General features: G+C 35.5%; 1 protein-coding gene across 6 annotated transcripts in view; it reads right to left on the reverse strand.

Moving 5' to 3' along the window:
* SCAF11 (SR-related CTD associated factor 11) overlaps window positions 1-15,672 on the reverse strand; it is a 71,344-nt gene that overhangs the window by 34,881 nt on the left and 20,791 nt on the right. For 5 of the 6 annotated variants that reach the window (XM_060024630.1, XM_060024628.1, XM_060024629.1 and 2 more), the window contains exons 2-4: window positions 14,087-14,140; window positions 6,672-6,753; window positions 4,376-4,533 (exon numbers count right to left, since the gene is read on the reverse strand). In XM_060024630.1, coding sequence (XP_059880613.1) covers window positions 4,376-4,533; window positions 6,672-6,732 — 219 coding nt within the window. In that variant the 5' untranslated portion in view covers window positions 6,733-6,753; window positions 14,087-14,140. The remainder of the gene's footprint in view (window positions 1-4,375; window positions 4,534-6,671; window positions 6,754-14,086; window positions 14,141-15,672) is intronic. The other variant, XM_060024625.1, reaches the window with a different exon arrangement.

The following is a 15,672-nucleotide window of genomic DNA, read 5'->3' on the forward strand; positions in this document are numbered from 1 at the left end:
ATTTACATCTTAGGAAAAACTGTTGGGAAAATCCAGGCAATAAAACTTTGCTGAATTATGTTACCAAACAATAATCTAATCACTAGAATGATGTATAAGTTTCTACTCACTGCATAAGGGAACATCTGTATATAAAACATATCAGTAGTCAAGATATAAGTCAACGGGTCACATTTTGATTTTTTTTGGTATGTACTATTAATCCAAAAACATACTCCTCACCTGTCTGCATTGAACACTGTTGTCTGACTTCTTCAAGAACTGTACATCACCACAGTAAGACTCTCTTCATTTCTAGTCTCATGAGAGAAAACATACCTTTGCCAACTGTGCAATTTTGATTTCATTAACCTTACTTTCTCAAACTGAAGCTGTCAGCATTTGATATAAATGGAGGACTGAGAGAAATAAGTTGAGGGAGGATAATTTGCTTATAGTAGGAAAGTTAATCACATTAAAAAAATTACTTTAAAAATAAGGGAAATATTTACATTACTTAAAAGAGAAAAGAATCCCAGTGAATATCAAAAACCTCCTAATCACATATATTGCATGTTCCTTTAAATAGAGTAAAAACTCTTAACCACTTCAAACATGAAATGTCTCCAAGTCCTCAAACTTTAACCCTTTTAAGGGTCAAAACTGTAACCACTTCTTGGCAACCTGCCAAATCCTAAATCTTATTTTCTTAGTGTGTGTGTAGGTTACCCTATTGTCTATTGAGGATCATAATTATGATTGGCTGTCAATGCTATGGCCATGTGTCAAACTTCCCTAGCCTTCACTTTTCTAATTATCTACTTTAAAATGTGCAAACTCAGACAATCAAGATTAAACTTATGTGTAAACTAAATGCCCTCAATATGTTTAGACTGTATTTTTCCTCACAGTATGGATAAAATAATTAACTTTCTAAGTGGCTGATAAACTTTAGTGTATTGGTTCTATACATATTTCAACAGGTTAAAGGCCTTCTTTAGTTCCAGATTCTCAGTTCTAATACTGATGATTTAAATTAACAAGAACTTCAACTTTCCTAAGTGTCAATTACTGTGTCTTTGTTTAGATCAATATTTTATTTCTACATCATCATTTTTATTTTATAAACCAGCAGGCTTACCATCTGTGAATTTCTTGAAACTAAACACAGAATGGACATGTTTAATTTCAATTTGTTCTAGTGTCCCTAATGGGAGGAAATTAGGCTATGGGCCATGAAGACCACCAGCTTCCATTATTCTGAATCTTTCTGCCCTAGGTAAGTAGATTCTATGAATATCTAGAGACTAAATTCAGTTACTTAATTAGTCCTTAAATGGCTTTTGTTTTAAATAACCAAAGAACCAAAATTTTAGAACTTGAAGAGATTGAAACTGATTGTGACTCTGGATATAGATATTTTAAGAGCATGAGAAATTTCAGGAATGTGTCCAAAATAAATATAATTAAATACTTTAACTTTACTTGTTTCTTATGGAGAATTTCTTCAATGATTAAAATATTAAGGTGAAAGTAAATAAATGAGTCCTTCTTGGTTCTTGATACCTATTCTGAATCAAATTTTAATAAACCTTGAGAATAAATCTCAGATAGCTCAACAGAATTTCTGAAAGACACATAAGACTAGGAAGGTGATCCTGAATACATTCTGTACTTTTTTCTTATTATGTAGATTTCCAACCACTGTAAATTTCACTTTTGATTTCTAACTCCCTACTAAAAGTGAACATTAGTAAAATTTAAAACTATGGATCAATTTTTAAAAATTATTTTAATTTCAGGCTCTTGAAATATTTAGAAACAACTTAAGAGTTCAGGATCGATGCCTTGAATTTCAAATAAACATTAACATAGTAATTTAAATGAAAGAATATAAAAGAAAGCCTTAGCACAAGGCCGGGCCAGTTAGCAGAGTCTGAATACAAATGATCTTTCCTAATCCTGAAATCCAAAGTAAACTACATGCCTCTTTTTCAAAACAGAAGGAGGCTGAGGAAAATGAGAAGAGAGATCTTAATAACTAATGGCCATGAATAAAAACACTAGTGAATATGAAATCTGCTTCTATTTGTCAAAGCACTGATACACTTCAAAATATATCTAATTTTTATCATACCAATAAAAGATTCAAACTGAAAATTTTGAAGTGATTTTGTTAACCAGTAATCATTTATTAATTATAATCAACTTTTTTTTTTTTTTTTTTTTTGCGGTACGCGGGCCTCTCACGTTGCGGAGCACAGGCTCCGGACGCGCAGGCTCAGCGGCCATGGCTCACGGGCCCAGCCGCTCCGCGCCATGTGGCATCTTACCGGACTGCGGCACGAACCCGTGTCCCCTGCATCGGCAGGCGGACCCTCAACCACTGCGCCACCAGGGAGGCCCTATAATGAACATTTTATTAGTAGATTGTGTTCTTGTTACTGCTCAACTTAATGGTTTATTTAACTGATGTCTGCTATCCCCACTAGGGACAATGAAATAATTCAGAATATTCTGTTTATTCTCTGCTTTCAAGGTTAACTAGTTTTGTTTAAACAATACCTCAACTCCCCCACTGCCCATCACAATTTATGGCAGTACAGTCGATAAGTATTTTCTTTTAGAAGCAATTTGGCTTCAACAAAATGTTTATATCCAAAGGGGTAACACAAAAGAAGAAAAATATTACATGCAAGAAAAGTGCTGACTGCAAAACTATGTATGTTAGCAAGTATTTTTAACTTAAAAATATTCAACAATAGTTAAAAACATGGACAAGTTTAGCACTATCTAGTGGAGTTGAATATGTACACAGTCTACAATCACTTCTAGATACTTACCCTAGAGACACCTGAACTTGTACACCATGATAAAGCTAATGGTTGTATCAAAGATGCATGTAGTGTAATGAAGGATGATGAATCAAGCCTATTTTATACATTCTAATCCTTAGAGAAAAACACATACTCAAATCATGGTTGTTGAACCCCCAATTATGTGGTCACTGAATGCAATCTCACAAAAAGCACTGAATTGAAGCCTTCTAGCCACCCAGTAATTCTCTATTGGAAGCAAAATCTCCTCTAGTTTTAAGATATCTAATCACAAAGCAAACCATGGTGCACTAAATTCAACACAGATGAAATCATTAGGTGGGTGGCAGAGAAAAATATGCATTCTTATTTCATTAGTCAATGCTCCTGCAAACACACAGAGATTTACAATTATATGAAATAATTAAATTAAACTCAAAATATTTTTTCCCAGAATACATTTTCACCTATCCTTAGTCCTTTCTTGCCAAAAACCAGTTTAGACTTTTATCTATTTAGAACTGTTTCCAAGTATACTATTATTAACTCAATTGGTATAACAAATCTTTTTCTTCCCCCTCCCAGAACTTGACCATAGAGTCAGTACACAGTTATGTTCTCTTTTTCATACTACTGATGAAATATAAGTTAGACACGGAACTCTGAAAACCCCAGTTATATAATAGACAATTAATTCCAATGTGCATAAGGACAACAAAGAATTTGAATGCAGCTGATGTTAAAAACATTTTTAAGATTTATCTCCTTTACTAATTTTTACACACTGACAAATTACTAACTCAGAAAATATAGCATGAGCAGTATGATAAATTTTTATTTCACAATTTCTAACAATGAAGCTCATAATGAATATTCAATATACAGTACTGTGATCTACTTGACCCAAAATGAATCAACATAATACATTAAAAGTCCCAAATTTTCCTGTTTCTTAATCATTAACTATCTATGAAGAACCTCAATAATATCTCTAACTTTGAAATTAGTTCAAAATAAATGAAACACAGGAACTAGAAAATGCAGTTGTAAATTTATTTCTGTCTCTTAAGTTATGAGACCTTGGCCAAGTTATAGAACACAAAATCCAAGTTTCCACATCTGTAAAATGGAAAGACACTGATATATCTGTTCTGGTTATCCCACAGGCTGATATAAGGAAGAAATTTAATAATCTATGTAAAAATTCTCTGAAAAATATAAAACACAAAGCAGAGAGAAGGTGTTATTATTAGTAGTAAATATAATCACAAGAGGGTCAAGTACACTGAAGATGAATTACTACATTTCTACCAGAAAAAAATACTTAATCCATTATCCCGTTTTTTTTAATGGTATGCATTTAAAATTTTTTAATCATAAAAGAACAAAAAGCTGAATATAAAAAATTTAGAAAGGAATATACTAACAAAATTTGAGCAATACAGAGATGTTTGTCCTAAGTGGAGGAAAACACATTACTGTGAAATAATTTATGAAAGGCAGTATCAAGTCTTTAGACTAGGTGGAATGAAATCATGCTAGGGAACTAAAATACAATAATATTTAATACTTAGACTCACCTCTGCCCATTTAAGAATACAGGTCAAGCAGAAGACATGATTACAGCTTTCTGGAAAACCAATTTCCTTCTCTAACAGGCAACTGAGACATATTGGACATCTATCAGCTTCACTGTACAACAGACCAATGGTAGCAGTATTATCTTTGTTTTCTTCACCTATAAAGTAAAGCAACGATATATGCTTTCAATTTCTCCAGACCAAATGACTTATGTTTGTGGTAATACGATGGACTAGATACTCTAAAAGGCCCTCCTTCTACAAAGTAATTAGATCTTAGATACACTATAAGAAACAAACTCCTTGAGCACAATAACCCCAACATTTACTGATTTATAATTTAAGGGAGGAGTGAAAAGAATTTTTCATGAATTAATTTTAAAATAGGTAATAATCACATAGTTCAAATATTTAAAAGTAAAAAAAGGTTATAGTGACAAATTTCCCAAGCAAATCTACTCCCATCCATCTAGTTCCACCCAATGCAACAAGTAACAACTGTTGTTTGTTTTGTGTTCTTCCAGAGACAAGATAGAATGCACAGACAAGCAAATCCTAATATATATTCTTTCAAACCTCCTTCTTCACACAAATGCTAGAACACTATACACAGCAGTCTGTGTTTTTTGTTGTTTCAACCTATGGATGGGACATTCACCTGTTTTCAAACTTGGGCTATTACAAACAATGCTGCAATGAAAAACTTTTCATTTCCCATTTTTAATAGTGTATCTACAGGATAAATTCTTAAAAATGGAATTGTTAGACCAACGTGTACATACATTTGTATTATGAATAGATACTGCCAAATTACACCCCTTAGGGTTTGTACTAATTTAAACACCTACCAGCAATGTAACCAACACACAAGAAGTAAGCAGTGCTGGCTCAAAAGTAAAAGAAACTCCAAGATTCAACATAAAACAAAACAAAAATACAGAAATGGTCAGCTGAAATGTGACCAGTATATGCCAAGCAAATGGAAAAGCTGACATTGCCCTGGAAACACATGTCCATACTAGTGTTCAGAACTGGAGACTAACCTTAGGACCAATCCAGGTAGGGAAACTGATCCTAGGAGATTCCAGTTTTAAGCCAAGACCCTCAAATGGGGTTAAAGTGGTCCCAGCATGGGTTCAGAAAAAAGCAAATACATACAAATCCTCTGAAGGAAAGCATCCCTAATTTAGGCCCTCAGGATTCCACAGATTAAACGGATCAAATATGAGCTCATAATCAAACTTTACCAAACAGAAGAAAATACGTTGCCTTGAGTAAGAATCAGCAGAAACAAGAATGAGTTTAGATTTATTTTTATTTATGTATTATATTTATTTATTATAAATTTATTTAGATGTCCACTGGCTTCAAATATCAGAACTTTCAAATACTACATAAAATAACTGAACAGCAATTAGACCCAGAAGAAAAAATATTTGTGAACTGGAAGAACTGAAGAAACTACCTAGACTGTAAGAGACAGACAAGGAGATATAAAAACAGAGGTTGGGAAATGAGGTCAGAACAAAGTCTAACATATTAATTGAAGTTCAGAAGAAGAGACTAAAGGGCAGGCAATAGTTGAAGCAGTAATGGCTGGGAAATGATAAAACAAAAACATGATCCAACAGATAAAGGACACACAAGGTATACTAAACAGGAGTAATAAAAATAATCCATGTTTAGAAACAAAGTAGCAAAACTGTACAATATCAAAGATGAAAACAAGATCTTAAAAGCAAAAAGAGGGAAAAGACAGATCATCTACAAGGGAATGACAATTAGGTTGAAAAGACATTCCTTGACAGCTAGTAAGAAAACTAGAAAATAGCTAAATAATATCTTCAAAGTGCTAAGAGACCAAAAAAAAAAAATTACCAATCCAGAATTGTATATCTTTCAATAGTTTTGAAGAGGATAAAATAAATACAAAAACTTAAGTTTACCACCAACAGACTTTCACTAAAGGAACTTGAGATTTTTTTCAGGAAGAAGGGAATGGAGAAAAAACCAAGGACAGTAATAATAAAAACAAACAGAAAAATGTCATTCCTATATCAGTAGGGAGCAAAACTTAAGAAGAAAAAGAGCAGAGCTCAATGAACTAAAAACTGACTGATCAAAAATAAGACAAGGGAAGACGGGGAAAAAAAGGTGTGCACTTCTTATTTAGGCAGCTTATTTCACAGTTTAAGAACCAAAAAAATATGTAAATACAAAAAACTCCTTATTAACAAACAGTATGGAAACACTAACTTTTGCCTTCAACACACAAGCTTTATAAAAATTAAGTTACCTTCCATATCTTCATAGTCCTGATCTCCCACATTTAGGGTATATAGAGTTTTCTTCTTCATTTCTCCTTGAAAAAGGGTTTCCTATAGGATGAATTATAATAGAGAATTTTAATGTTTGCCTTGTCCCAATAATATACATATTAAAAAAAACCCCAAACTGTAAGAAATTATTTTACACATAAAAGAACACAATACAAACCAAGCCAGTAAATTTTTTGGATAATCCAGTACGCTTTTATACTCCTTGCCACCAAGCACTGTCTTGCTGAAAAGAGAAGCCTTATATAAGTATTAAACAACAAAGACTAATGATAAATTTTTTGGTACAAACATAAATACAATCAGAGCTTAGAGAAAAGAGATCCATTTGGACTGAAGTTTTCATTGAAGTTGACAGGTTACATATGTTAAGGAGCTTAACACATTTAAGGAGCAAAACAGTATGAAGGAATAAAAAGGAATTTAGCTAGGCCAATCTGACAAATAAGAGTCAGTGGGTATAACAACTGACACTACAGAAATACAAAGGATCATGAGAGATTACTAAAAGCAACTCTATGCCAATAAAATGGACAACCTGGAAGAAATGGACACATTCTTAGAAACGCACAACCTTCCGAGACTGAACCAGGAAGAAACAGAAAATATGAACAGACCAATCACAAGCACCGAAATTGAAACTGTGATAAAAAATCTTCCAACAGGGCTTCCCTGGTGGCGCAGTGGTTGAGAGTCCGCCTGCCGATGCAGGGGACACGGGTTCGTGCCCCAGTCCGGGAACATCCCAACATGCCGCAGAGCGGCTGGGCCCGTAAGCCATGGCCGCTGAGCCTGCAGGTCCGGAGCCTGTGCCCGGCAATGGGAAAGGCCACAACAGTGAGAGGCCCGTGTAACGCAAAAAAAAAAAAAAAAAAATCTTCCAACAAACAAACCCCCAGGACCAGATGGCTTCACAGGCAAATTCTATCAAACATTTATAGAAGAGCTAACACCTTTCCTTCTCAAACTCTTCCAAAATATAGCAGAGGGAGGAACACTCCCAAACTCAATTCTACAAGGCCACCATCACCCTGATACCAAAACCAGACAAAGATGTCACAAAGAAAGAAAACTACAGGCCAATATCACTGATGAACATAGATGCAAAAATCCTCAACAAAATACTAGCAAACAGGATCCAACAGCACATTAAAAGGATCATACACCATGATCAAGTGGGGTTTATTCCAGGAATGCAAGGATTCTTCAAGATATGCAAATCAATCAATGTGATAAACCATATTAACAAATTGAGGGAGAAAAACCATATGATCATCTCAATAGATGCAGAGAAAGCTTTCGACAAAATTCAACACCCATTTATGACAAAAATTCTCCAGCAAGGAGGCATGGAGGGAACTTACCTCAACATAATAAAGGCCATATACGACAAACCCACAGCCAACATCATTCTCAATGGTGAAAAACTGAAACCATTTCCACTAAGATCAGGAACAAGACAAGGTTGCCCACTCTCACCACTATTAATCAACATAGTTTTGGAAGTTTTTTAGTCACAGCAATCAAGAAGAAAAAGAAATAGAAGGAATCCAAATTGGAAAAGAAGAAGTAAAACTGTCAACTGTTTGCAGATAACATGATACTATACATAGAGAATCGTAAAGATGCTACCAGAAAACTACTAGAGCTAATCAATGAATTTGGTAAAGCAGCAAGATACAAAATTAATGCACGGAAATCTGTTGCATTCCTATACACGAGTGATGAAAAATCTGAAAGTGAAATTAAGAAAACACTCTCATTTACCACTGCAACAAAAAGAATAAAATATCTAGGAATAAACCTATCTAAGGAGACAAAATACCTATATGCAGAAAATCATAAGAGACTGATGAAATTAAAGATGATACAAACAGATGGAGAGATATACCATGTTCTTGGATTGGAAGAATCAACATTGTGTAAATGACTCTACTACCCAAAGCAATCTACAGATTCAATGCAATCCCTATCAAACTACCACTGGCATTTTTCACAGAACTAGAACAAAACATTTCACAATTTGTATGGAAACACAAAAGACCTGGAACAGCCAAAGCAATCTTGAGAAAGAAAAATGGAGCTGGAGGAATCAGGCTCCCTGGCTTCAGACTACACTACAAAGCTACAGTAGTCAAGACAGTATGGTACTGGCACAAAAACAAAAATATAGATCAATGAAACAGGATAGAAAGCCCAGAGATAAACCCACGCACATATGGTCACCTTATCTTTGATAAAGGAGGCAGGAAGTTACAGTGGAGAAAGGACAGCCTCTTCAATAAGTGGTGCTGGGAAAACTGGACAGCTACATGTAATAGAATGAAACTAGAACACTCCCTAACACCATACACAAAAATAAACTCAAAATGGATTAAAGACCTAAATGTAAGGCCAGACACTATCAAACTCTTACAGGAAAACACAGGCAGAACACTCTATGACATAAATCACAGCAAGAACTTTTTTGATCCACCTCCTAGAGAAATGGAAATAAAAACAAAAATAAACAAATGGGACCTAATGAAACGTCAAAGCTTTTGCACAGCAAAGGAAAACATAAACAAGACGAAAAGACAGCCCTCAGAATGGGAGAAGATATTTGCAAATGAAGCAACAGACAAAGGATTTATCTCCAAAATTTACAAGCAGCTCAATATCAAAAAACAAACAACCCAATCCAAAAATGGGCAGAAGACCTAAATAGACATTTCTCCAAAGAAGATATACAGATTGCCAACAAACCAATGAAAGAATGCTCAGGCTTCCCTGATGGCGCAGTGGTTGAGAGTCCGCCTGCCAATGCAGGGGACACGGGTTCGTGACCCGGTCCGGGAAGATCCCACATGCCGCCAAGCGGCTGGGCCTGTGGGCCATGGCCGCTGAGCCTGCGCATCCGGAGCCTGTGCTCCGCAACGGGAGAGGCCACAACAGTGAGAGGCCCGCGTACAGCAAAAAAAAAAAAAAAAAAAAAAAAAAAGAAAGAATGCTCAACATCATTAATCATTAGAGAAATGCAAATCAAACCCCCAAGATATCATCTCACACCGGTCAGAATGGCCATCATCAAAAAATCTACAAACAATAAATGCTGGAGAGGGTGTGGAGAAAAGGGAACCCTCTTGCACTGTTGGTGGAAATGTAAATTGATATAGCCACTATGGAGAACAGTATGGAGGTTCCCTAAAAAACTAAAAATAGAACTACCATACGACCCAGCAATCCCACTACTGGGCATATACCCTGAGAAAACCATAATTCAAAAAGAGTCATGTACCACAATGTTCATTGCAGCTCTATTTACAACAGCCAGGACATGGAAGCAACCTAAGTGTCCACAAACAAATGAATGGATAAAGAAGATGTGGCACATATATACAATGGAATATTACTCAGCCATAAAAAGAAACGAAATTGAGTTATTTGCAGTGAGGTGGATGGACCTAGAGTCTGTCATACAGAGTGAAGTCAGTCAGAAAGAGAAAAACAAATACCGTATGCTAACACATATATATGGAATCTAAAAAACAAACAAACAAAAATGGTCATGAAGAACCTAGGGGCAAGACGGGAATAAAGACACAGACTTACTAGTGAATGGACTTGAGGATAGGGGCAGGGGGAAGGGTAAGCTGGGACAAAGTGAGAGAGTGGCATGGACATATATACACTACCAAATACGAAATAGATAGCTAGTGGGAAGCAGCCTCATAGCACAGGGAGATCAGCTCGGTGCTTTGTGACCACCTAGAGGGGTGGGATAGGGAGGGTGGGAGGGAGGGAGACGCAAGAGGGAAGAGATATGGGGAACATATGTATATGTATAACTGATTCACTTTGTTATAAAGCAGAAACTAACACGGCATTGTAAAGCAAGTATACTCCAATAAAGATGTTAAAAAAAAAAAAAAAAGTCAGTGGGTGAAAGAGCAACTGTGTGTATATACTGAGAAGGAATGGGCATGTACGCCAAGAAGTTCATCTGAAAGATTACAGTGAGGGTAATGAGAGTAATAAGCAGAGCAATATAAATCAAGTAGGGCTAGATTATAGACAGATCTCTAATGATTGACTGAGAGGTTTAGAGTCAATCCTATAGATTCTTCTGAGGAAGACTGACATGAATATAAGCAATGTAAATGAATCTTTTAAAAGAATGATCTGCCTGCAAAGCACAGAATGGATTATAGAGGGGAGAGGCTGGAAGCAGAGATGTTTGCATAGCTAGAGTAATTGGCTATGAAGTGAATAAAAAAGAAACAAATTTTGAAGAGCTGAAGAATTTCTGACATTTGGCGACTAAATAAATACAAAGGAAGGAGTAAAAGATCATTTTGGCCTAGGGGACTAGGAAAATGGTGATTACAAGAGACAAAATGAGAAACAGAGGAAAGGAAATTAATTTGTTAGTCGAGGGGAACAAATTTATGAAGTAAAATTATTTTTTAAATCAACTCTTAGAATTCTTTCTTGAATTGATGCAAGACGAGTGATTGCAATGAAGTATTCAAATATATTTTGTAATATCTAGGCACAAGAAATCCCCAATTTCATCAGTTATGATTCTTCCATGTGTACATGAGGTAGTTTTTCTATTAGTTTGTTAAATAACGTACACATGTGAGTTTCTACATTAAAGGTATGTACTGCCTAGGAAAATTCTGTATTAGATTAAATAAGGAGAAATGCAAAGGCCCATACTTTGATTCAAAACCCAAGCAGAAAATAAGAAACTAACACATACAAGAATAATTTAAAGGTTTTAGTGGGTTAAAAATTGGAAATTTGAGTCAGGACTAGAGTTACTTTTAAAACGTTAATTCAATCACAGTCTACCTTAATAAAAGTAGATAGAATGTCAAGAACAAAAGGAAAACTTCCCACTCAGCCTACATTAACATTTGTTTTAGTTCTGGTGCTATTCTTCAGGTATCAGGTAACAACTTATAGGCTAAAGTAAATACATTGGCTTCTTTGAGTGTGATAAGCCAGTAAGGGGTTTAAGGCAGAGGAGGCAGCAAAGGGAAAAGCAGAGGCCAGCAAGCAGACTACTGCAATAATCTAGAGGGGGAGATGACAGTGGCTTGTACTAAAGTAATAGCAAGGTTGATGAAAAGTGCTCAGATTCCAGCAGTTTTCAAAATACAGCCATCAGGATGTGCTGACAGACTAAATGCGGCATATGTGTTAGAGCAAGATTCCAGGATTATTCCACAGTATTTTGATTTGAGTAACTAGAATGATGGAATTGCTGAGATAGAATACTTCTAAAAATATTCCGATAGTCACAGGTTACTATTCCACTTGGTATTTACTCAGGACAGTATCAATATCACTTGGGAACTTGCTACAAAGATACCTCAGGCACCAACCTAGACTAGTGAATAAGAATCTGCACTTTATCAAGATTTGTGCAAGATTCATATGTACAGTAAAGCCAACTTCCAAACTTAGCTGATTTTAGAATCATACTATGCCCCTGTATGATCTATAATTGAGTGTAATTCTTCATTTGGGGAAATTCATACCACACCATCTTACCCCATTATCCTAGCTACCTGAGAATTTAAAAAAAAAAAAAAATTGTAATTTTTGTCATCAGCATACCTGTGCTTATGACACTGTCCAGCAATAAAAAGCATTCAAATGTTAACCATTACTATTAATGCACATTTTCCATCCCAATCCCAGTCTTAAAACCATTAAGTGCCTGCCAATTAACTACTCAAAAATTTGATACTCCCTCTAAGAATGTTATTTTTATTTTCCCTTTAAGAAACCATAAGCAAGGCTATTTGTTAGTGATGTCGGGGTGGCAGTGGGGGTGGGGGGTGGAATTCGATCCATTATTATAGGCCAGCGGTCAAAAAACTGGCTGTTTCTGTAAATAAAGTTTTTTTGAAGAACAGCCATGCTCATTCCTTTATATATTGCCTATGGCTGCTTTTGCACTACAATGGCAAAGCTGAATAGTTACTACAGAAACTGTATACTTGGCAAAGCCTAAAATAATTACGATCTGGCCCTTTTCAGAAAACGTTTGCCAACCCTATTAAAGACTATAGAAGGCTGCCTAGTTTGGAGATGTGGCTCAGACTTTCACTGCAGAGGGCCCCTCAAGCTTTCCTAAGTAGAGGCATCTATTTACATTTGTATTCAACCTGTACTATGGCACAACAGCTTCTCATTACACATCTGAGTCAATGGTTCTGCAATGGTGTCCTTGAGTTTCTTTAAAAATGCCCTGAAGGCTATGTGATTTTGTTGATTTATCTACATTTATTTTATCAATCTGGCTTAAACTATCATGGATATTTGCCCTAGCGATTCCACTTGTTCGCTTCAGAGTAAGGTTAAGGCAATTACCTCCTTCAGCTTAATAGTTATTTCCTTTCCAACTTCTTTGCTACATAATCAACTCCCTCCTGCTTCTAATATGTCACTGTTAATTTTTAAATCCCTTGCAGAATGGTCCCTCTAATTTTTTTTCCTACCTGATTTCCACCATATAACACTCTTACCACACTTTGCAAGTAGACCTGTTTGCTTCAAGTGGGCTATTTTGACACTTTTTTGTTTAGAATATCCTTCGCCTGGAGCTTTAATACCAGCACTCTTCAGTATAGATAGGAATGTCCCTTTAGCACTGGTTTTAGAAAAAAACTGCCTGGGTTCAAACATTAACTAGTCTGACACTTACTAGTAGTATGACTTCTTTAAGCCTGTTTCCTCATCTATAAAATGGAGATAAAACAGTTAACCATTTCAGTCATTATGAAAATCAAATTACATAATCTCATAATCCATTTAAAGTGTTCAGACTAGCACAAAGTACTCAACAACACACACACATGCACAAACACATGAATACCTCCCCACCCCAAACGGATTTTACGTATATCACAGGATTAAAACTGATAAATCTGTATGACTCAGATTTTCATTATTAACAAGTGAACAAATTTTAAAAACTCCTGTAACTCAAAGAATATCCACATATAGAAAGAATATGAGTAAAATGTTTACAAAATTTAAATTGTCAAATAGTTCTTCAAAAGGAACTTACACAGATAAATAAGTTCTTTATTCTACATTGATAATATTTATCAAGATTCCTGTTTATCTGGAAATAAAAATGTTGAAGCAAGACACAAAATCTAGGACTCACAAAGTAAATAGCCCTAGGATTTTTGTATCCTATTTTCTACTTTATATAGATATAGGAAATAAAACACTAAATGCCGTAACATATGGCAACTCCAGCAAAAAAGAAGAGGTCATGTTTAAGTGAAGCTCCAACCACAACCTCCTAGGTGGTACCTAAGAGTGTCATTTAGTTTTTAGTAAGTATACAAATATTTACAAGGCTTCTTACCCTTAAGATGCTTCAGGTCAAGCAGTCAGGTAATCGGTTTTCCATCAAACTTTTCTGGAGAGGGAATTATGAAAATTAGTCCTATTTCATTCCATTTTCACCTGGCTGCTCCCTTATTTAACTTGGGTACAGAAGAAAGGAGACTAGCAAAGTAAAGAAGTACTTATTACAGAGGGCCCCAGATGTGAGTATAATTTATCTAGAACATAAAACATTTCGACAGAGTGACTATATGCCTGCAGATATGAAGACACACATATGTACTGGAAGCAAACAATAATGAAAACATTTTGTTCAGGGAGGGAGAAGCACAAGAAAACACATTTCAGCATATAGGAGAAAACCGACTGAAAACAGAGTAATGGAGAATTAGAAGAAAATCTACCCCAACAAATACACTTAGGCTTACCACCTAAGAAAGCAATTTAGAAAAAGATATACAAAAAGATATTTAAAGAGCCCAGAAATTCAACTACTAGTATTTCAATTACTTCCTGAACTCCAGATTTTAGTATCCTTAGCCAGTAATCACTTTTCTCTTTTTTTTCTCTTCTTTTTCAACCGGCCCCACACCGGACTCCCCACATTTCTACAGCCTGCCTCTTTCTCTCCTTCTCTTTCTCTTTCTCTCTCTCTCCCTCCCTCCCTCTCTCTCTCTATTTATTAAATATTTAGTCAGTACTCCATATTTTCTATTTATTTATTTATTAAATATTTAGTCAGTGCTCCATATTTTCTAGGTACCACTAGACCTTAAGCACTGACACATCTGATAAAAACAAAAACAAAAATCAGTAACAACAGAGTATAGCAGATGCTGTAATGGTGGTAAGCACAGGATATTATAGAAGCACACAGTGAGCACTGATGTATCCTTGCAACATACGCCTTTGCAAAAAAAGGCTTCCCAATGAAGACCAAATATATTTAAAATGTATTTTTCTACCCCCACCCAACTATTCTGTACCATTATAGCATTTCCATCCTTAAAGGACTCAAAAATGGGATTGTCAACTTGAACATGATAGTGAGGATTTTAATTTTTAAAACAAACGAAGGATATATGCAAACAGGTAAGGTGATTCTGACTATTTTACACTTCCTCTATGGGAGTGACCATTAGGCAAACATGAAACACACACTGTACCTGATCCCACGCAATAAAGTTTTATCCCCAGAAAAAGCTTTTCAGACTAATGTTTAGACATATAGGTGGAGAAAAGTATCTTTTCTCTTTCTTCAAATTTTATAACATAGTACATTTTCATACAATGATCTGAGTATGTTAATATCTAACTGAATGTAATGAATTAAAAAAATAATTTACAGGTCTTTAATAAACAAAGTGTTTGCCCTTCAACACACCAATCTCTCTACTCATGATCACAAGTTACATATTTTTTCAACATCAAATTTTTTTAGTTAAAAATAAAACTCTTTGGCTTCACTGGTGGCGCAGTGGTTGAGAATCTGCCTGCTAATGCAGGGGACACGGGTTCGAGCCCTTGTCTGGGAGGGTCCCACATGCTGCGGAGCAACTCGGCCTGTGAGCCACAACTACTGAGCCTGCGCGTCTGGAGCCTGTG

The sequence above is a fragment of the Delphinus delphis genome, chromosome 11 (assembly GCF_949987515.2).
Source record: "Delphinus delphis chromosome 11, mDelDel1.2, whole genome shotgun sequence".
NCBI classification, from domain to species: domain Eukaryota; kingdom Metazoa; phylum Chordata; class Mammalia; order Artiodactyla; family Delphinidae; genus Delphinus; species Delphinus delphis.